This window comes from Uloborus diversus, chromosome 8, assembly GCF_026930045.1.
Source record: "Uloborus diversus isolate 005 chromosome 8, Udiv.v.3.1, whole genome shotgun sequence".
In the NCBI taxonomy this organism is placed as follows: domain Eukaryota; kingdom Metazoa; phylum Arthropoda; class Arachnida; order Araneae; family Uloboridae; genus Uloborus; species Uloborus diversus.
This window is the reverse complement of record NC_072738.1, coordinates 104,810,481-104,834,488: the sequence shown is the minus strand read 5'-3', so window position 1 is coordinate 104,834,488 and position 24,008 is coordinate 104,810,481. Positions and strand designations below refer to the sequence as shown.

General features: G+C 34.3%; 1 protein-coding gene across 1 annotated transcript in view; it reads left to right on the top strand.

Annotated features, from left to right (window-relative positions):
• Nucleotides 1-9,331: 9,331 nt before the first annotated feature.
• LOC129227648 (leucine-rich repeat-containing protein 58-like) overlaps nucleotides 9,332-24,008 on the top strand; it is a 35,515-nt gene continuing 20,838 nt past the window's right edge. Inside the window, exons 1-2 of the mRNA XM_054862238.1 lie at nucleotides 9,332-10,043; nucleotides 14,531-14,747. Of these exons, the coding sequence (XP_054718213.1) occupies nucleotides 9,457-10,043; nucleotides 14,531-14,747 (804 nt within the window). The 5' untranslated portion in view covers nucleotides 9,332-9,456. The remainder of the gene's footprint in view (nucleotides 10,044-14,530; nucleotides 14,748-24,008) is intronic.

The window sequence follows — 24,008 nt, the reverse complement described above, 5'->3', positions numbered from 1 at the left end:
GTGACGCGCATAGCGCTAGACCGTTCGGCCGATTTTCATGAAATTCGGCACAAAGTTAGTTTGAAGCATGGGGGTGTGCACCTTGAAGCGATTTTTCGAAAAATTCGATTTTGTTCTTTTTCTATTTCAATTTTAAGAACATTTTCCGGAACAAAATTATCATAAGATGGACGAATAAATTACGAAATTACCATGACGTGGAATGGGAGAGCGAATGAACACAGCCAATTGGCTAGAAATTCGTCATCCATTATTTGTAAATATACAGGCGAACCGAATGACCATTTAATTTTTCATCTACGGGCAAAGCCGTGCGGGTACCACTAGTACATAATAAAGGAATGAAAATGAAAATGAACATGAAAAAACGGAAACTGAGGAACGTGGAGAGCGAAGAATCAGGTATATGTCGATTAATTCGGGCTCATCAAATCCTTTTATGCTCATAAATGTAGAGAAGAACGTAGAAACAAACCATTCAAAAGAATAAAGAAGGCTGGGTAAACAATTAACATTTTCAGGGGCAAGTTGGCAAGTATACATTCTGAACTCTGTCAAAGATTTCAAGACTGTATTATTTGTATTATTTGTATTTCATGTTATTTTTTCTTTATTTAACTGTAAAATAAACTTGTTTAAAATGATAATAGGTGTCTCAAGTTATTATCTATTTGCTGTATATATATATTTTTTAAAGATGCTATCTGTAAGACAATGAATATTTTTTGATATAATTTTTGGAAGAACATATCTACTCATCTAAATATTGTCCTAACGGCAAAGTCCTTACTGTCCTCCTTAAAATATAATAATTTGTTCAAATTGAAAACATATGATTAAAGCGCCACTAAAGGCTTTGAATTTCCTCGCTGCATTTATTCCTAGTGCAGTTTCGCATGGAAGAGAGTCCAGGTGCCACCATGTGGTGGAATCGTGGCTTCGAAATTATCTGTGCCATTGGCATCCACGTCTTGAGGGTGGTTGGTACATGAAAGACTTAATGCCATTTCAGGGGATCACATTTTAGATCTGCAAAAGGCTAAGGCGCCTAACGCAGCCCTATTAAAAAAAAAGAAAGAAATATGCTACTGGAGATATAAGTTCAAAACTGTTCAAAGTATGGGCACTTGACTAATTCTTTTTGAAGTAAACTAAAGTATACAATTCTGATTTTTAAAATGTAAGCCACAAAATGAAAATAGTGTAAATTTTGCAATTTCTGAAAATTCCTTACGCCAGTTGGAATCAAGCTCACTTTTGAAATCAGCGGTTCAAAATAGGTGTCTGCTATTAACAGTTGGGAAATATGTTGCAACTCGAGTTTTGCTGTTATTGTTTAATTAATATTTGAAAATTCGTGCGATAATCCGTTGGGGTCAAAATTTCAATGGGGTCGTTTCCGAAATTTTAAAAGTATTTTTTTCAGAAAGTGCATGCTTAAAAACATAAGACATGACCATTTTTAAATAATTTGTCTAAGTTTAATACGTATTTTGAAAAAATTAGTTTAATCAGCGCGCTTTCATTGTTTACGCTTCTGCCGATGACATCACAAATGATGAAATGCCGTTCACTGATGCCATTCACAGAGCGCCATATTTAATTCGATTCGCATCTTTACTCATGTGTACTGGCAACGATAGGGTTAATAGCAAGCGTAGAGCGTAATATTTAATTCGCCTCTTGATTATCATAACATGAAACGCGGTAGACAGATGCGCCAAAGTACATCATTTGTGACGTTCTTAAGACCACACATCTATTTTCTAAATAGGACATTTTAAGAAAAATAATTAAAAGCTAAGCGTATTGAAAATGAAAAATTTTCTCGCTCAATGTTTTTTTCTTTCTTTTTTTTTTTTTTTTTTTTTTCAGTGACTAAAAGTAGTACTTTTGAGTGAGGAAAACAACCCCATTACGTTCCATCGTGAGCGCTAGCAAAATTATCCATATTTGAATGCATTTTCAAGTGGAAATTTTTTTTGACCTTGAATGCGGAAACTTTGTTGCTTATTTTTTAAAGCTCGGTAAAAAGTGTTAACAATTCCGAAGACGCTCCGACTATCCTCAGGAAGTTATCTCCAAAAATCTATAAATATCGAACTTGAGATTGCAACACAACTTATCTTCAAAATTGAAGAGTCATTCTTGTAAAACAGTTATCACAAGTTGTAGATCTTTCTTACTCGCAACTAAGTAATGTTCAAATAAATAAAAAATGCTGTCCAGACTGAGAATTTACTTTATATAACTTCTTTTTTTTATTTAAAGAAATAGTTTTAAAAAAGAGGTGTATCTAAAGTATGTTTTACACTGGAGGATAACTGGCTTCTGGTAACTTTAATGTGGACTGATAAAATATTGATTAATAAAAGCAATAAAAATATAATTTGCAGGACCAAATAAGAGAAAAATAGTTATTTTAACTATCTAAAATCAACACTGAATAAGTTGTAGCGTTCACTGAGCGCTACTGAGAGCTTCTTTATCTTCTTTATTATTATTATTATTATTATTATTATTATCTTTACTAATAATAAAGCTGAATGTCTCTCTGTCCGGAGGATGTCTGGATGTCTGTAGGATATCTGTAGGATGTCTGTAGGATGTCTGTGACGCGCATAGCGCCTAAACCGTTCGGCCGATTTTCATGAAATTTGGCACAAAGTTAGTATGTAGCATGGGGGTGTGCACCTCGAAGCGATTTTTCGAAAATTCGATGTGGTTCTTTTTTTATTCCAATTTTAAGAAAAAAAAACTATCATAAATTACGAAATTATCATAACGTGGAACCGTAACATGGGCACAAGCCAATTGGCGAGATACGAAATTATCATAACGTGGAACCGTAACGTCGGTACAAGCCAATTGGCGAGAAAATTCACCATACATTATTTGTAAATATACAAGCGAACCAAAAGACCTTTAATTTTTCTATTACGGGCGAAGCCGTGTGGGTGCCACTAGTAAGAATAATAAAAGCCCAAATATAAAAGCTCATTTAGGAGATGGTGGTAAGCATTACTAGAGTCTTTAATTACAAGAAAATAACGGGAGAATACTTGGAAAAAAATATCTTATTGAACTAGATGAGTTGGGAAATTCCCTCTAAACGATTTGATATTTAATGTTTGTTCTAACACGAAGACTTCCTTGTAAAAAAAATAAATAAATAAATAAAATACGTGGATATGCGACAAAGCTAATGCTTTTGTCAACAACGCTGTCCATCATCTATATATGAATTCCTTCACGTGCATAATCATTATTTAAGATTGATGGTTATTTTACCCGAATAAGGTCGGACCGGGCAGAGTATAATAATAAAGCTCAAAGTCTCTCTGTCAGGATGTCTAGATGTCTGGATGTCTGTGATGCGCATAGCGCCTAAACCGTTCGGTCGATTTTCATGAAATTTGGCACAAAGTTAGTATGTAGCATGGGGGTGTGCACCTCGAAGCGATTTTTCAAAAATTCCAATTTGTTCTTTTTCTATTCCAATTTTAAGCCCATTTTTCATATAAATTTGATAATATGGGGAAGAATGTGTTTATCTTTCTTCTTCTTTATCTTTACTAATAATAAACCTGGAAGTTTCTCTGTCTGGATCTCCCTCTGTCCGGATCTCTCTCTGTCCGGATTTCTGTCTGTCAGTATCTCTGTGACGCGCATAGCGCCTAGACCGTTCGACCGATTTTCATGAAATTTGGCACAAAATTAGTTTGTAGCATGGGAGTGTGCACCTCGAAGCGATTTTTCGAAAATTCGATGTATTTCTTTTCCTATTCCAATTTTAAGAACAAAATTATCATAAGATGGACGAGTAAATTACGAAATTATCATAACGTGGAACCGTAACATGGGCACAAGCCAATTGGCGAGATACGAAATTATCATAACGTGGAACCGTAACATGGGTACAAGCCAATTGGAGAGAAAATTCGCCACACAGGCGAACCAAAAGACCTTTTAATTTTTCTATTACGGGCAAAGCCGTGCGGGTACCGCTAGTACTTAATAAAACTTCTTCTTTTTCCTATTGTTATGGAAGAAAATAGGAAGTATGTTTTATACTGAAGAAAACTGATTTCTGAAAATTTAATGTGCACTGATAAGATATTGATTAATTAAAGCAATAAAAATACGAGGCATGTTTTTAAAGTAAGTACCGTTTTGATATAAAAAAAGAACGAGTACAGATAGAGCAAAGAAATTAATTGCACAAAAATCTACCATCCTTACGCTATTTTTTGACATTGCTCCCGTGATTTTCCGAGCATTTGTCATAGCGTGGTACAGGTTTTTGTATACCTATTCATAGAAAATTGCCGCCTGTGTAGTCAGCCATGGGATAACATGTTCTCTGAGCTCATTATTGCTGTTGTGCCACAGACCACCTACGAAAGACTTTAGATGCCGAAACAAATGAAAGATGTTGCGAGCGAGGTGAGGGCAGACCAGAGGATGTTCAAAAACGCCCCAGCCAAAGCCCTGTAAGAGTCCTCATGGCTGACTACACAGGCGGCAATTTTCTATGAATAGGTATACAAAAACCTGTACCACGCTATGACAAATGCTTGGAAAATCACGGGAGCAATGTCAAAATATAGCGTAAGGATTGTAGATTTTTGTGCAATTAATTTCTTTGCTCTGTCTGTACTCGTTCTTTTTTTATATCAAAACGGTACTTACTTTAAAAACATGCCTCGTATAATTTATAGGATCAAATAAGAGAAAAGTATAGTTATTTTAACTATCTAAAAGCAACATTGAATTTGAATAAGTTGTAACGTTCAGACTGAAAGCTTCTTTTCTTCACTAAGAATAAAGCTGAAAGTATCTCTGTCCGGAGGATGTCTAGATGTCTGGATGTCTGTAGGATGTCTGTGACGCGCATAGCGCCTAGACCGTTCGGCCGATTTTCAATAAATTTGGCACAAAGTTAGTATGTAACATGGGGGTGTGCACCTCGAAGCGATTTTTCTAAAATTCGATTTTGTTCTTTTTCTATTCTAATTTTAAGCCCATTTTTCACAGAAACTTAATAAAATGGGAAAGAATTTGTTCTGAAAATTACCTTTCTTTTCTTTACTTCTTTATCTTTCGTCTTTTCTTTTCTTCTTTACTAATAATAAAGCTTAAAGTATCTCTGTCCGGAGGTGTCTGAATGTCTGTAGGATGTTCGTGACGCGCATAGCGCATAGACCATTCGGCCGATTTTCATGAAATTTGGCACAAAGTTAGTATGTAGCATGGGGATGTGCACCTCGAAGCGATTTTTGGAAAATTCGATGTGGTTCTTTTTCTATTCCAAATTTAAGAACAAAACTATCATAAGATGGTCGGATAAATTACGAAATTATAATAACGTGTAACCGTAACATGGGCACTAGCCAATTGGCGAGATACGAAATTATCATAACGTGTAACCGTAAAACGAGTACAAGCCAATTGACGAGAAAATTCACAATAAATTATTTGTAAATACAGGCGAACCAAAAGACCTTTTAATTTTTCTGTTACGGGCGAAGTCGTGCGGGTACCACTAGTACTTAATAAAACTCCATCTTTTTCCTATTGTTGTGGAAGTAAATATAGGAAGTATGTTTTACACTGAAGAAAACTGGTTTCTGAAAATAATAAAAGTAAAATGTGTAGGATCTAAAAAAGAAAAAAAAACACTTTTAGCTATCTAAAATCAGCATTGAAGAAGTAGTTTCCAAAATTTTTAAAATTTTTACAAAAGAAAGAAAGATGCACTGCTTGCGAAAATTTAATTGGCTTTACTTCGCATTAGTAAAATACGTATAGGTATAAAATCTATCATTAACGATCTATTTGTACACTTCTGGTTCTAAACAAAGTTATAAGCTCAAAAACTTTTAATTTTGCTTTAATCTTAATTTAACTCACTTTAATTTTATTTTGTTAAAATAAAGATAAATAGCAAAAAAAAAAAAAAAAGTTCTAAATTCGGTATAGAGGTAAATGGACCATTGGAGTGAGTAGGTCACCCTTAAATCTGAAATACGTACACAATTTGTACATACATTTTTTACATTGATAATATCACATGTCACATTTAATTTCCTCGATGATTAGTTTTGCATATTTGAGACAGTGAGAAGCAAAAAGATGTAAGTGCCAAAATTTAAATTTTCGAGATTACCAGAAAAATGGTAGATGAACCTTTTTTCTGTCTTGGGACAAGAGATATTACTAGTAGCTCTGGTAAGTGCTTCTATGCAGCATGATTTCGAAAAACTTTTCAATGACAGTCTACCTATAGGACCACAGCTTTAAACGCGTTTTACTCAAAACTTGAAAATGTCCATTTGCATCCCTTTACTTTTTAATGTAGCACTTCATATATGTAGCACTTCATATGTAGCTGTAACTTTTTTCCAGGTCGTAAAATTTATGTCCAATAAATTTTCCAAAAAACATTTTTTAGGAAGTTCAAGCAACATTTTTCATTAAGTATTTCCAAACTAGTTTTTACTATGATTTCAACGTCCATTAAACTTTAATGTATAATTTAGCCGAAAGTGCACACTGAAATAGGATTTTTTACACTAAGTGTTATTGAAAAGTGGAGGGTCAAATTTGTTATTTCATATTAATTAGAAACAAACATTGCACTTCAAACATTTTTCTGCGATTGACATCGTTGCATAGAATAACTGACCAAACGAATAACGGGGGAAGGGACTTGAAATGTTATTACAGTCAACTATCGATAACTCGAAGTTCTAAGAGATCGGCTAAATGTTCGAGTTATCTGTAGTTCGAGTAATGAGAAGTTTCTACAACAGTCTCAAGAGTTTGGGACCCGCTGAAAATTTCGATATAAAGGAATATTCGAAATATAAGCTTCGAGTTATCGAGATTCGCCTGCATAATGATATGTCTTAAAGTTTTTATGACTATCTGTCATCAGCGTTTTCCAATAATGCGGAATCCTTGCCAAAATGTAAATGGAGAGCCCCCCCACACTTTTTCTTTTTTGCATTAAAATTATTTGTTTGGTCAAGTATTCTATTCCTAATATATCAAGGAAATACTTTAAAAAAAAAAAAAAAAACAGTTGCACTTAGCTATGGGACTTCCTCTCGCTGCTGAACATAGTTTGCATTGAAAGATTACTTTTTACTTTTTAGTTACAAAAGAATATTTTTTTTTTACATTTCTTAAACTTTTATTTTGTTTAAGCATTTTTTTTTTTTTTTTTTTTTTTTCAAATATTTTGTTTATTTAAGATTTTTTCATTCAGCTAGTAAACAAAATTTTCAGAAGACAACACTTGTGACAAAAAAGTGTCGCAATTCTTTTGCATTTGCGTAGAATTGTGACACTTTGTCGTCACATTTATTGCATAATATTTCAACTTTCTAAAAATGGATCTCTCTTCCTGAACTAAGATTTTAGATCCACCAAATAATGTCTTATCACTGTTAGTTTAGCATGGGTAAGTCTGAGTGTTATCAGGCGTTGCAACTTCTTTTGCAATCACTTAAATTACAGATAATCATATTCATACAGTTCAACAAAATATTATAATATATATATATATATACGTACATATTTTATACATATATATATATATGTATAAAATATGTACGTATATATATTTTTTTCCTTCTTTACTTTTTTTGGGGGGGGGGGGAGGGGGAATGCTGTATTGCTTTCAGAATTAAATGAAAACAAGTTTAGCACCAAATGAACTTTTTTTTCGGAAAGTTGTACCGGAACGGCATTCCGGCACTAGTTTGATTATGTTCACATGTGGTAAAAGATCTATTGGGGGCTGAAGTAATAGAAGTACCTTTTTAAAAATTTCATTTTGAAAAATCAGTATTGAGGTATTGTCACTGGGGTTGTTATTTTTATCCAGACCCGTCATTTCGAATTCTTCTATGGGAGGGGCAGGGACGTAAAGAAAGTACACTCAATGCAAAATCACCCCCATTGACGTGTAAAAACATCAATTTTTCAAAGCCAGGAGGAGGGAGGGGCATTTTCCCCCACTTTGACCCCTCTAAATGAAGTGCCTGTTAGTAACATTTTTTTCTGCATACAATGTTTTGTTTTCATGGTCGTTTCTAAATGGGAAATGTTAAGAAAAAAAAATTGTGAAAAAGCGGCATCTGTATTATGTAATGAGGGCGAAAACAGTGTCTTGTATTAAGTTCTTCTGCATGTAAAAACATCAATTTTTCAAAGCCAGGAGGATTGAGCGGCATTTTCCCCCACTTTGACCCCTCTATAAATGAAGGGCCTGTTAGTAAAAAAAAATTTCTGCACACAATGTTTTTGTTTTCATGGTCGTTTCTAAATGGGAAATGTTAAGAAAAAAAAATTGTGAAAAAGCGACATCTGTATTATATAATGAGGGCGAATAGCACGGCAGATTAGTACCAAGGGCGGATCCATTTTCTGATTTCGGAGGGGGAGGGTGGAGGTGGAATCATTATCGCAAAGGGATTTTGCGGCGCCAAAGTGCAATAATCTGGCACGAACAGAGCCCAATGATCCCTCTCTGAATCCCCGATAGAGAACAATTCATGTAATGCTTAAATGTGTGCTGCTCACTGCTCATGCTAAATTTTGGACATGGCTTAAAATGCATTTTCTGACATTTGTAATATCATTTCTGGGATGCTAATTCTATATCAATTTCAAATTTCGTATAGAAATTTCGTATTTCGGTTGATAGCTCATTTCAGGCTTCGATAAATTTAATCAAGAAGAAATGAAGTATTGAAATAGGGCAAAAGGAATAATTTTTAGAATACTATAAAAAGCTTGTGATAACTGTAAACATGGCCGTCTTGCTGTAGACGGTAAGAATTGAAAACCTATTTTTTAACATTAAAAAATGTAGTAAAATTCAAATCAGCTCTTATTAAACAGGAATGACTTGTCGAAAAAAAGTGCCCCCCGAATTCGATCAAAAAGCATAATATGAGTATGCTCGACATATGTCTAATGAGAAGAAGCTGTAGGCATCGTAAATATGAAAAAGATAAAATATCTGTATCTAAATTTGATTTATGGCTCCAGACAAAATTTGCCGAATAAGGACATTTTTCGGGAGGTCTTAGTACCTTTCGTGACCTTTCATCGGGACTTGAATAGTGATAAATATTTTTAAAATTCTCCATAACATGTTTATAATGCTAAATATGCATGATTTTTCAGCAAATTACACTCAGCATTAGACATCAATAATCATTTTTGTTGACGTCATGAGCGTTGCGTGTGTCTTATCTCCGCGAGAATAACTATAGAAAGTAACTGTAACCATGTTTTCTTTCTCTTTGATAACAAACTATGGAAGGAAGATGTTATATTTTTCTTCGGAGATAAACAAAATGACTTTTTTCGAATTCCACGTTAGTTGAAAAGTTAAGTTTTTAAATATATATTCAATATACAACTACCTTCAAGTGAAATATGGCTGAAGGATTTAAAAATAGTGAAGTAAAACTTCCAGATGTTGAAAATGAATCGCCAGAACCTAGTGCGAACAATAATGAAAATGTAGCCAACTGGTCTTACTATCATAATCATGCTAATGAATACTCGTTGGATATGTCTTACTTATATCTAGACGGCTTAACACTTCATCATAATTTGAATATCTTTAAAAATTCAGTAGAAGATGATGATGAAAGTACTTCAAATGGAGAAGTGCATTTCTTGTATCTTCAGCATAATCGAATGGATTTCATTCCACAAAACATCAACAAATTTAAGAACTTGAAACATGTTGATCTTAGTAATAACCTTCTTACAGAAATTAATGAAGCTGTATTTGAATTAAAGAGGTTGACTATTTTGATAGCGCGCAACAACTTTCTAAATGATTATTCATTACCCAAAAAATTAGGCATGCTACAGAATTTAGAAGAACTAAATTTGAGTGGAAATTCATTCAAAACAATTCCTCCTGAAATAATAGACACAAAAAGTTTGAAAGCCTTGTATATGGGAGGTAATCAACTAGAAGAGTTGCCACGGGATATCTGGAAACTGGAAAAGTAATGTAGATTATTTTTATAAGATTTCTTTGTATTTTTCACTTTTTATATGAAATTAAGCGTTGACTTGCTTTGTATTTGTGTGTCTAATTAAAATTTTTGTTTAGGTACTAAGCTTGCTTATCAGCTTGTGTAAAGGGAATAATTTTAACTAAGAGTGGGCAGTGTCGTTCTTTTTAATGATCCGTTCATCAGAGAATTGTTCATTTATTTTATCCGTTCATTCAACTCATTCATATGAACGATTGCGTGCATATAAAGTTGCAGGTGATCTCTCTGCCCAACATACTCACGTACATTCGAAATATTTCATCAGATCTGCACCGTGAGAAATTAGTTTAAATTAATGTTTTGGATTCTGTGTTGTGCAAGAAATGTAAAATTTTAGTTTCGTGTTAGCACGAAATCTCGTTAAACGAGGGTTTCTGTAAATTAGCCCGTTGTATTAGACGGAAACTGTGCTGAAAAAAGCCGCGTTTTGTTTAAAAAGGACTACCTAAACAAAAGCAAAGTTTTTGGGTGACAAAACATTGTTGTCTTTTTTTACAAAGTTAAAATAACTGAAGAACCCAAATCTGAAGGAAACATATTCCGAGTTCCTGTATCAGACTCTGAGACTGCGACGTTCTCATCCATCTCCAATTTTTCTACAACTGAAAATAATCAGTCTGTGAGTATTTATCAATGTCCAAATTGAATTCATAAAATATTTAACGTTTAATTAGATTTTCGCTGCATTTTTAAGTGAAGTTTTAATAGTTTATTTCTGCATACAAGATGCATGTGTCAAATGAAATTAACCTTCTTTACGAAGATATCAGTGCATAAAATCTGAAAAAGTTTAGTGACCGGCGTAAGAAGCTATTATCTTAATTTTTAATTTATTTTAATTTATATGCAATACCTTTTTAGCTATGTCAGTTAGTTGATTTTTTATTACGACTTTTATGCTTAAAACAATCCTTCATTTCAGGCCCAGATCTATACCTTTTGGGTTCCACTACTAATATGAACAAGCCCTATACATGTTTTCAACTCGTATCTGAGATGCCCATTTTATTCAAGGTCGCTATGTAAATTTGAACAGGATTGAAACTTTTTTTCAGCACATTCAATGTTCACCGTTAGAACAGGAAATGTCATACTATCCCTTTACGGCTTTTACAGGAGGAATCTCTGAGGTCAAACCAAATGATTTACTTTAATTATTATTATTTTAATTAAAGGTAACCTAAGTTTAAGAAAACTGCCTTACGTGAGACTACGTAATCTATGGTTGCCGTTTCTAAAAATTTAGGGCTGACAATTATTTAAAACAAGAGAAATTAAAATTGGTTATTTCAATAATTTTTGTATGCAATTTTGAATCTTTTACAGGGGGGAGGGCAGAGTTTCTCATAGTTTTTGAAAATTTCAGAGTGTCTTCAAAAAATTTTACTTGTGTCCAGTCTCACCCCTGGCCATATCCCCCATAAAATTAAATCCTGTATCCGCCCCTGCTGTCAACCATGACATCTATTCAAAAGAAAGCGGTGTATTCTTTCAAAAAAAAATTTTTTTCCAGCTACAGCACTGTATACATACATATACTATTACCAATATACCATGTATAATGAAAAAAGTAACAATAAATATTTTGGTAGCTCAGTCGGAGTATCGAATAACTTAATTTAAAAAGACTCACCTAAATATTAGGGAGCTGCAAAAATAATTCCAGAATACTAATGAGAGCAGAAAAAAATGTAACACTTTTTTAAATGGGTAAAAAATTAGGCAATAATAATGTAAAATGAGAGACTTGGAAGCTGCCAAATTCAAAATAAAGCCAAATCAGTATAGATGGTACAGTGCCCGCCACAAATAAAATCACTGGATTATAAACTCAGCCACAAAATTAAATAAAATTTGAAAGAACCGAATCATTAGTATATCGAAACATGTTAGAATTATCCTTTAATAGAATCAACTGCGCTGTTTTATAAAATCAAACATTTGAAGAGCATTTGTTAAAAAAGGAAAAGACGAAAAGTAATAGCTTTTTCTTCTTTCTTGCTTAGTTTTACCGCTTTAGCTTTGGCATAGTTTTGGGCAGTTTAAGAGAGTTTTGGAGACTTTTGAACAGTTTTAGACTGTTTTGGACGGTAAAACCCACCTGTCCTGTCCTAAACCAGTTTTGGACAGTCCAAAACCCAACCCTGCTTGGAAAAATGCTACGTCTTGGAAAGTGGTATGTCTTTTTTTTTGAAGCAAAATCTATGTCTGATGTTCCCTCTGTTTGGCTTGGAACTCATCTGTAAACAATATTTGATAGTGACCTATGTTGTAAATCAGCGGTTTCCAACTTGTAAGCATTTAAATTCCGCAAGTAAAACCAAAGGCTAATTGGCAGGCCACATAAGTATAGCCATAACCAAAATACTTTTATTACAAAATGAAGAAGATAAAAAAACTTTTTCAAAAATACATGATGTGTGGAAAAACTGAAGTTGTAGTCTTGCAACAAAGGAAAACAATGTCACTTCAAGCCCTGTTGATCAAAAGCTCAATGATTCGCGCAGAACATGCTCTTGAATTTTGGAAATGTCTCTTATAGTCTGTAAAGTATAGTGTTATTATTAGACAGCATTTGTAACCAATATGGATTTTCTGAAAAACTATATTTCTTGCTTACAAACATGATTTTTAATTGTACAAATTATTTTACCAAAAGTCTTCGCTGGTCGCAGAAATTGAGCTCACATTCTGCAGTTAGAAAACCCTGGTGTAAAACATTAGAAATTAAAATAGTGGAAAATTTAATGTCCAAGTGTTTTCATTTTTCTAAGCAGTATATTTTCTCAAAAAATAGTACTAGTTAATATTAAGTAGTAAATATATATATATGTGTGTGTGTATGTTTGTAGGCCAAAGGACTCCATGAACTTAACAGTAACTGTACTGAAAATCGCCACGAGCAGAATGGAAGGTAAAATGACTAGGAGAACAATGTAAGACGCGAACGAAAGATGTTTGTAGTGTTAAGACGACCCTAGACACCAAACTGAAATGATTGTTTTTTTTTTTTTTTTCGTATTTTGTGATGTGAGTGTTTCTGTATATGTTCATACGGTTCTTTTTGTGAACATTAAATGTGTTTTGTTCACTATTCTTCATTTTAATTGGGACAATTCCTATATATATATATATATATATGTATATATATATATAATAATAATAAAAAAGTGAAAAATATTGAAAAGACCACACCAAAAGCCCATAGATGCGCAACGCAGCAAAACTAAAAAGCCAAGTAAATATAAAATTAAGCAAACAAAATTACAAATATAAATAACAAATGATGATAAAAAGGAAAAATGCAAACAGCTATTAAGTAGGAATAGATAAAGAGTGAATCCAGAGCTCATCAGCCGTCGAGGATTCATTAATTATGGTCAAAAGACCAAAATTTTAACTATGAACTAGAAGAGAATGTTTAAGCTCCAGTACATGTAATAAAGAGTAACAATGGGCAAACGCACCACTTGCTACGCTAAAAACAATAAACTAGAGCTCAAACCTAAAGGTTTGAGCTCTAGTTTATTGTTATATATATATATATATATATATATATATATATATATATATATTACTACTTTGCGTTACGATTTTTTGTCTCTGGTTACTGTGTCACATTTAAATGAGTTAGTAATAATAAGGGTAATATATATATCAAAAGATTTAAGGTAATTTGAAAACTATATTTAAATTTAATATATGGTTGCTTTCTGTTACATTAAATTACTTTGAATATGATTAAATTAGTAAGAAACATTTTGAATTAATTTTGAACTATAGTATATAGTACCTTTCGTTCATTATTAAAAAAATATACATATATTTTACCAATTACCGAACATTTAAATTTGTTTACTATTCAGTTGCAAAATATTAAGTATCTGGCCAAACTGAATATTTGATTTGTCTGCCGAATATGCAGTATACTTTGTGAATACTAACCCAATATCCAGTGCATGTCTATATATCAGCAAATTTTAAATACTTGCCGAACTTTCAAAAAGATTTGGCTCATAATATGAGCATCATTTTTCAGGGTTGCAAAAATATTACGTTAAGTCACAATACCTTTTTATTGAAAAAATATCTACTAGGTAGTTATTTTGTTTCAAATTTTTGCTAGAAATGATACATATTAACCATTGTAAATTTACAAATCCAGCTGTAAATTGGTTTTTCTACCTTAAGTTTTAAACGAAAAGAGTTACATTAACCAGCTGTGAAAGTTCCATTAATCACTATAGAATGACCAGTTTATTTATTTATTTAATTTTAATTTTGAATAAAATTCAGCAATTTTAAGTTTAAAGTGTTTTTTTTTTTTTTTGCAGAGTATTTTTTGTTGGTCATGAATTACATATTACAGATTTTGTTTTAATGCTGTTTTATTTTGTTTCATGTATCATATATATAAACTCTCTTTTCTAATTCAGATTAGAAACATTATATCTTGGTGGCAACAATCTGAAGGACATTCCTGCCGAAATGGGAAGGTTACACTTTCTCAGGTCTCTAGTTCTATGTGAAAATCAACTGCAGAGTTTGCCTTCTACTATCTCACACCTAAGAAGATTGCGTTCCCTATCTTTACATAATAATCAGCTAACCACTTTGCCTCCAGAAATTGTTACTCTTAAAGGACTTGTTGAAGTAATAATTTTCTTCCTGAAATTTAATAATCTTTATTGTTCCAAGCAATTATTGCCTTTCAGGTTAAACTGAAATTTTAAAATTAATTTAATTGTAATGATATTCTTTTTGCAGTCAAACTTCATTTAGGTTACATCCAGATTTCACAACATTCCAGATATGACATTAATTTTTCCCATTTCCAAACTTTTGGTAAATAATCTTAATGTCAAGTGGCTCAGGGTTTCACGATCAGTGTTATATTTCAAAATCTGCTTACCCTGACAGCTCGGGTTGCTTTGACAGGCTCGATCTTTTTTTATCAATTGAAATATATTCAGTAAAATAATGAGAACATCTAGAAAACTTTATTGTTAAAATTTCTGGCAAGTAATAAAGACGTGTGTTTAGACCCCATACATGCCACCTCAAGAATGGCAGGATGTGTACAGGTACACAAGCTCTGAAAATAAGATTTTATCCTTTGACATGAAGGATAATAGCAATTAATTCAACTCAGATGATTTTTAAAACTGGGGAGGAAGCAGGAGAAGAGAAAGACCATCCCGTCAGCTGTCCTGTTTGGTCATTTTAAGCTGCTCCCATGAGAGACAGAGATTTTTAGAGAATAACATCAAGAACCTTAGATTGACAACTAACACACAACCCTAAAATAAAGAAAAGAATTAAGAAGTGTTCTTCCATGTTCGAAAGGTGAGGGGTTAGCTGTCAGAATCTAATTAGATTGTTGTCAAAAGGGAAGAATTGGGTTTTCTCGCGGATAATTACAGGAAGCACCGTTTTTATGCAGTTAAAAATAAACTGCGTTAAATGTACGAATGTTTTTATTTTTATTCCAGAAGAAAGCAAATCCTTTTATTGTGAAGTGTTTTAGTGTGAATTAATGTTTTTTCCCTATGACTATAACTTTGTCTGACAATAAGTCAAAACTGTGTTAATTGAATCCAATTAATAGCAAAAGTATTTTATAATTAATTCAATCTTTAATTTTATCGGAAAAAAAATTTAAAATTATTCTGGTTAAGACTCTTCTCTAAGTGATAACAAGGTTTAACTGTATTACATTTTTTAATAGCTGCTATTATGGTGCATATGTATAACAAGTTTTATTTTGAAATTTGATTGTTTTAACTCCCTAAGCTTTTCTTTTTCATTTAGTATCATGATAATGTCTTATAGTGATGGGCATAATCGAGATCTTTTGATAATCGAGATCTCGGGAATCGAGTACTTCTGATAATCGAGTGATTGATAATCGAGATCTTTTGAAATCGAGAACTCGAGCGATTGACTTCTCGAGATCTTCCGAATCGAGTACTCGAGCGATTGACTTCTCGAGATCTTTGAAATCGAGTTCTCGAGCGATTGACTTCTTGAGATCTTTTGAATCGAGTACTCGAGCGACTGACTTCACGAGATCTTTTGAATCGAATACTCGAGCGATTGACTTCTCGAGATCTTTTGAATCGAGATCTCGAGATGTTTTGAATCGAGATCTCGAGATGTTTCAAATCGAGATCTCTAGATGTTTCAAATCGAGATCTCTAGATGTTTCAAATCGAGATCTCGAGACGTTCGAATCGAGTACTCGAGTAGTTCATTTTCTGAGCCTTTCCAAAATTGAGTTGACTGCTACGGGGGTGCCCACTAAAAGGGGGTGGGGCATGGCGCAGCCTGTGCAACTAAAATTTTTAGAGCCGGTTTTTTGAGAGGGTTTTTTAAATCTCATTTTCCGAAGTGGGGGAGGGGGTCCATGGCGCAGCCTGCGAAACCGAAATTTTTAGAAGCGTTTTTTTTTTTTGAGATTTTTTTTTTTTTAAATCTCATTTCGGGAGGGGGGGGGGAGAGCTTTTTCTAGACGGATGCTCCGTAACATTTGAGAGGGTGCGCCATCGCCCTGCGAAAGGGGGGAGGTGGACTCCCTTGACTACAGTTGAATTCCCGAGTTGTTTTGGCTGGGGTGCGCTCGAGATAGGAATGTGACATTTAGCCTACCATTTAGGGGTATAATAAGGGATGAACCCTCCTGGCTTTTAGAAGTTTTAGGTTAAATTGGGGGGTATTGACACCCCTTTTAGAAAGGGGATCAATACCACTGCCCCCAAATTCCATGAAAAATTCTAGTTTTTACATTTAAGTGGGTCTAGTTTCTTGTTGTTTTCCGATAAAATGAGCAGATACACCTTTTGTCCCCTTACCCTCCGGTAAAGTTCGAAATGCAAGCTTGTTTTAGGGGGTCGATTCGCTAGATTTTATTCTTCATTTTGGGGGTCGCAATCCTTGGGGGATGCAGGTTTGACTAAATTCCCTGTTAGCTTGTCAAAAACTAGGAGCTCGGCATTTGGACGACTGAGTGATTTATTCGAACGGTTATGCATTTGAACTAATGATTTTCAGTTATCACGTGATTATTTCGAATGGTTTCAGGCTCTCAAACACGAAGTTAATAATGTAAACAAGTAGGGGAATAGTTGCTCTGCGCAAAAGTACTCATTCTTTCCTAGTTTATAGCTTTGCTTTTTTTTTTTTTTTTGATGTTCTTGTTGAGAGTAGTTAAGTATATTTATCTGACTAATACATGAGGAGGGAGGGTAAAATATTTCTGATTGCGTTTTCCAGAGGGTTGGGATTCCCGACGCATTGAAAAGTGTACAAGTGTGGCTTGAAGTGCATTGAAGTTCATGATTATTTTTTTTCTTTCTTGATCCGCTCTTTTTTATTTTTCTTTTTCATTCATCGACTTTAGGTATATGCAATAACAGTAAAAGTGTTGGGAGTGAAGTTGAAATGTTTCTGAGTGCATTAAAAAGAAATATTGAAGTTTGTCGCGTGGGATTAATTTTAGCTTCCACTCTTCGGCCCAATTTTTAAATAAAAATTACATTTTATAGATTTTTTTTTTTTGAAATTCCATACGCAAGTTATTTGTGACTTCTGTGTGCGTAGCATTTATTTTCGCGTGGGTAGTTAAATTTAAGTATTTTGCTTGTTTTACTCGCTTCTGTTTATGTCATATTCCTTATAGTTTCGTAAATGTTGATTAGTATATTTACTCAACTTAAAAATTTTCAGTCAATTAATGTGCTGATTTTATGGGTTTTTTTTTTTTTTTGTAAAGTTGAGGCAAAACTGCTGAAAATGCTTAGGCTCGCAACGATCCATTTCGGAACTTGAGGTTCCGTAGCTACGTTTCATTTTCCGTGCGCTGGTCCTCAAAAAGGTTAAAATTGATTGTCAAGTTTCTCTGAAAAGCAGATTACGTATTCGGATTTCAAATCATCCGAGATGCTCCATAACCGAGCATTCCACAACAAACAATATATTATACAAGGGAGAGCACGGGGGAGGGGGGTAAATGGCGCAGATCGCGCCATTGAAGTTTTGAAGAGGAGAGGGTAACTTAAGCGGGCTTTAATTTATTTTAGGGGGTTCAACGTCGCATTTGAGGGATGAGTGTCATCGCCATGGGGGGGGGGGGGGCACCACTGCATTATAAACACCTTGTGTTTAAACATTTCATAAACGTTTTAACATGGCTGCCACAGCGTTAACAATCGCTTCAAAACGTTTACTCAACGAAGTGTGCTCTCTGAGTAACCCCATTCGAAAAAAAGCAGAAGCAATTATTTGATTCTAAAACATTATAGAATGACAGGGGTGTCCGTCCGTCCCTGTGAGCAATGGCGAGCTTTTTATGACAATCCCCCCCCTCCCCTAAGAAACGATAATCCGAAAAAGGGCTAAGACTACATTACATTTTTAATTACACGGTTTGTACCATACCGGTCAAGGGGGCCCATATGCAAAAATTTTAAGGGGGGAGGGGCTCAGATATTTTCCCCATGGTTTAATAGGATATTTTCCCCATAGCAACCGATTTCAGTACAGATTAAGAGTTATTAAAATTTGACATTTTTAATAACTTATTGATTAATTGCTGGAGAAGAAATGATTTTACATTTTTGCAAAAAAAAAAAAAAAAAAACTAAAAGCAAGGATGTCCTAATTTCAAAGTAGAGGGAGGGGGCTTGAGCCCCCACTTTCTCCCCCTCCCTATATGGAAGCCCTTGATACCAGTTTAATATATTTTTAAGTTTAACAACTCTGAAGTCTAAACCTGCTAGTGTCGCCCAACGACTTGCCCATATTATCATTATCCCTCACTTTTTAATAAAAATTGTACATACGTACGTATTTAATCTTAATAACTGTCAAGTTCAAAACAGTATGGAAAGCGTTTCTCTATCCTTTGTTTCAAGATTTCACCACCGGATCACACCAGGGGCGGATACAGAAAACCACTTGAAGGGGGTGGGGGTTATGTTGAAGAAAGCCCTCCCCCATGAACGAAATTCCCGTTTTAAGTACGAAAAAATTCTGAAACTTTTTTGGGGGTCAATAAAAAGCCCCAAATCGGTCAGGAATAAGGCACATAATTTGGGATAAACGTTGCAAATTAATTTCATAAGCAATAAAAGAAAATAGTAGTTCAAATATTTTCTTTGAAAAATAATTGATGTATTGAAAAGATAAGATACTGTCATCGTTTGCATTTTATGCATAAATTATTTGAACACAATGTGTACGAATACTATTTTCGAGAGTTCAGGGGGGGGGTCATGACCCCCACGACCCTCCATTGTATCCGCCACTCACACAACACATGCCCCTCCATAAATCCGCTCATATGATAATTAACAATTTTCGTTCTAAAAATATCGTTCGATTATTAAGGAATCTCTCAATTATCGAAAATTCGAAGCCAAACATTCAACTATTACCCTATTCGAATAAAGCAAGAAAAAAGCAATCATTCGATTTTAAAAATCATTCCAAATCTATCCATTCCTAGAGCAAAGGGCACCACCTATGAAGCTCTTCCCCCCAAGTGCACAACCCCCAAAAGAGACAAAATCCCCTGAAAATTACAATCCCGCATTTTACGTCAAGCCCCCCCCCCCCCCTCCCCTCTTATTTGCACCCATAGGAATGAATTACACGAGAAGTTAACCACTTGTTTTATTACGAAATAACTAAGTACCTTTGTGCCGAGAAGTAACATGAAATAACAAACGTTTTGTATCCCAAATATACAGAGTACTGCAGATATGTGTTTTGGAGTTTTAAGGTACCCTTTTTTCAACAAAATAGTAAGCTTTTACATATAAGGGGCCATTCCTTTGTTACATATGGATGATTTTGGCCATTTTTGATCGCTTCCCCCCATGTAAGGGTACGTAAGGTTTTTCAAACCCCTCCCCCTATTCTTACGTAAGATTCCATTTCGTTTTTCGAAATAATGAAATAACTAATCTAATATCACTGGAATCGAAATTTAATTCACTATTATTAAATTAAACCTTTTTGTGTGAAGAAATATTTACTAAAAAGTTGGAATCTAGGCTGAATGTGTTTTCGACATTTTTTTGTATATGATGCGATAGTAGTTAAAAATAAAACATGCCATACATAGTGCAATTCTTTTATTATGTTTTACATTATTAATTCTTCGTAAAACAAATAAAAAACAGTCATCCTAATACGTTTTTATTTTCCAGACGCAAATGAAACATCGGCTTGGAAAATACTGCGTAAGAATGCGTTTGAACCCCCCCCCCCCAAGTATGTAGACATTTTTCCAACCCCACCCCCTCGGGACCCTTACGTAATTAATGAATGGTCCATAAAGACATCCAGTAATGTCCTTACATCCACAATCTCACTATTTTGCGTTGAAAAAAGGGTTCCTTGAAACCCCGAAACATGTGTCTGCAGTGATCTGTATATTTGCGCTCTAAAATGTTTGTTATTGCCTATTACACTTGTATCATTACCCAATCGTATAGTCGAAGGTGAACGTAAGGGGGAAGACATCCCCTCAGGTTTTCAACTTAAGTATTCCCCCTTTTTACCTGAACTATACTTTTAAGGCCTCTCAAGTTAGAACCTTATAAGCGCCTCCAACCTTTACTTCCACCACCGGGACACACAACACATGTCTCCCATAGACCCGTCCATGTGTTCATTCATTAACACCTTTCGCTCAAAACATATCATTAGAGTACCAAGCATTCCCAAAGAATCATTTGATAATCAAGCATTCAACAGTATGCATTCAATTATAACACTATTCGAATGAAACATTCGAAAGGCAATTATTTGATTTTAATACCATTTAGATCGCAAGGGTACCTATTCCTCAAGTGTGCTGGCACACTTTTTAAAATTAGGGATCCTCTCTCCCCCTCAAGAAGGACACTCCCTAAAAAAGTCTAACGTCCATTAGGAATTTCAATGGCGCAGTCTGCGCAATGACCCACCTCCCCTGTGGGCTCCTCAGCGCAGCCCGTCTTTCTGGGGGAAGGATTAAAAGGTTTCAATGCAAATTTTTTCGGAAGACAGAAAAAAACCATGCTCATTCATGAGTAAAATCATTAACTTTTCAAAGCCAGCCCTTCGACCGCCTAAATGACGGATCCGCCCCTGCAACTAAAACACTTCAGAAGCAAGGGTGCCCACCCGCCCTGAGGTCAAGCCCCCCCCCCCCCACCCTCAATATCGCAGAGACCTCCCCCCAGCAAATGAGAAAAATACCCCTTAAAACACCCCCCCCCCCCCAAAAATGTCAAATGTCTGCGCCATGACGCCCCCCCTCCATAGGTGGGCACCCTTGTCAGAAGTCAACTATATTGAGAGGTTCATTCGATTATGAAATCGATCGAAGAATACACTGCTCGAGTGATTGACATCTCGAGAACTCAAGATCTCGAGAACTCAACATCTCGAGAAGTTCAAAGCGAGAACTCGAGCAGTTGATCGCTCGAGTTCTCAGAAAGTGATAATCGAGAACTCGAGAAGTTCATCGCTCGAGAACTCGAAAAGTGATAATCGAGAACTCGAGAAGTTCATCGCTCGAGAACTCGAGATACGATAATCGAGAACTCGTGGTAATCGAGTTCTCGAATGATCTTGAATAATCGAGTGATTCGATTATGAGAACTCGATTATGCCCATCACTAATGTCTTATCATTACTGACTAAAATATAGAATATTTCATATTTATCATGGAAGAAACTTTCCTTCATAAAAGTTTTTGGATCACGTTTTGTCACCTTGTCTGTGTTTGTTGCAGTGGTGCTGTCAAAGAGGGACTGTGCCCCCTACTTTAACTTTGCTCTAGCGTTTGCTCATTTTTTAAAGTTTTAACGCAAGCATCCCCCCCACTTTTTCATTTCATTGTCACATACACATGTCTATAAGTGTCCTCCCTCCTTTTTTAAAACGTTGTGCCATTACTAGTGAAGGCCAATTATGGACTGATTTTATTATACTGTGTATCAGTATTTTTATAAATATCATGGGACAAAACTTGTTACGCTCACAGAAACAATAATAAAATTATCGCTTTTACAAGAGTTGATTTAAAAAATCAGCATATCAAAGAAATAATTTTTAAAAGTCTCTTTCACAAAAATCTGCATATTTAAATTGTAAACTTATTGCTCTTGTTAAATTAAAATTTACATTTGAAATGGAATGCTGAGCTGATTAATTCAAACATCATACAGTGTGACATTTCCATAGTATTTTTAACATATTTTTATCCTTTTTTTCATTTGTATGTGCAAAATAAGCAGATACCTACAAAAATTGTAAAATCTTGGAAGCCAAATAAAATATTTTAAGCTGACAAAGTATTTCTCAAGGTATATAGGAAAATTCAGCATAACATGGCTCTTAAAGGCTTCTTCTGGCAAAACTCAACCAAAATTAACTAAGATTTATTTTAGTCATCTGGGCTACCAGTTGCCCAGGATATGTTGGACTGTGAAAATGTATGTAATGAAGCTTTAACACATTGTATGTAATTTTGCAGCAGTTTTTGAGCACTGCTGCAAAATTACTTACAATGTCAATGTTTCTGTTTTGGTATTTTTCTAATTGGCTTTTTAAATTATACACAATACAAAGCCAATTGAGCTAAAAAAACATATTTTTTTTTAATATCTCTCCCTCTCTCAAAAGTTGCATTTGAAATAAACATTGTTCTAGTGCAAATTTGCTGATGTAATTTACTGCTGTACAGGGCATTCACACACCTGGAAAATCATGGACTTTTACCATGATCACAAAAATTAGTCATGCAAAATCAGAATTTTCAGCAAAAAATGTTCAAAAATCATGCAAATTACATCTAAATTCAGATGCTCTTTTTGATATTGGAAAAATATTGTTAAAAGTGAAGCTTAGAGTGCAATGTTTGAAATGCAGTAAAGCATCGTTTGTAGGTCTTTTTTTACTTCAACAAACTGACTTGAAACAACATATAAGGTATGTTCGGGTAATAAGGCCTACCTAAGGGAGATTTGGAATAAAATGGAAAGAAAAGGATCCGAATCTGCAAATTGCAAATTTAATTAAAGTATCATTCAATTACTACATGAAAATAACAAAAAACGGCCTTTCTTGCCGAAAACAAACATAAAATTAATTATTTAAAAAAACCTTGCAATTAGGCCTTATTATACTACGGTAGGGTAATAAGGCCTAATATTTTAACACTCGTAAATAATCAAATTAAGCTATTAACATTGGTAATTGAGATCATTTGTAATATCCTTAAGCATTACTCATGCTGAAAATCTTCAAAATAACAAAAAAAAAAAAAAAAAAAAAACAGCCGTCAGGGCACTCAAAAATATCTTCGTCATCGGCTGTCAAACCGACGCATTGCTCATGATACCACCTGTTGCATTTTGAACAGGGCCTCATGTCAATCATTTTATCCTCCTCACAAGCGTGACAGTACCAACTAGCATAGTTTTTTTTTTTGGTATTTTCTTTATCGTCTTTCTTTGAGGGTTGACGTCATTTTTTGCTTTTTTCTCCTTTCTATATTCTTCAAACAGTTTTTCGGTGACTTTAATTCCTCGATAATTAATAGATTTTCTTCTTAAAATTGATGTTTTTTCAGTATTTTTCACTGGAGTACGCATAAGCTCCTGAAATGCTTTTCTTTTTAGTTGAGCAGATGGTACATTGTCCTCTTCATCGTCCAAACTATAACCGTAAACCATGCCGTACGTCGTTCCGGGAGGTTTGTTTGGGGTACAGTTAATTATTTCATCTTGTGCTGTCGATGTGGAAGGCCTTGGGGTTATTGGCGTGAGAGAGGTGCGAGGTTGCGAATTTTTTTCTTGAAATTTGTCAGCTTCGGGAGCTGGAATTTCTGTTAATACAGACTGAGCAAAAGCTGTTTC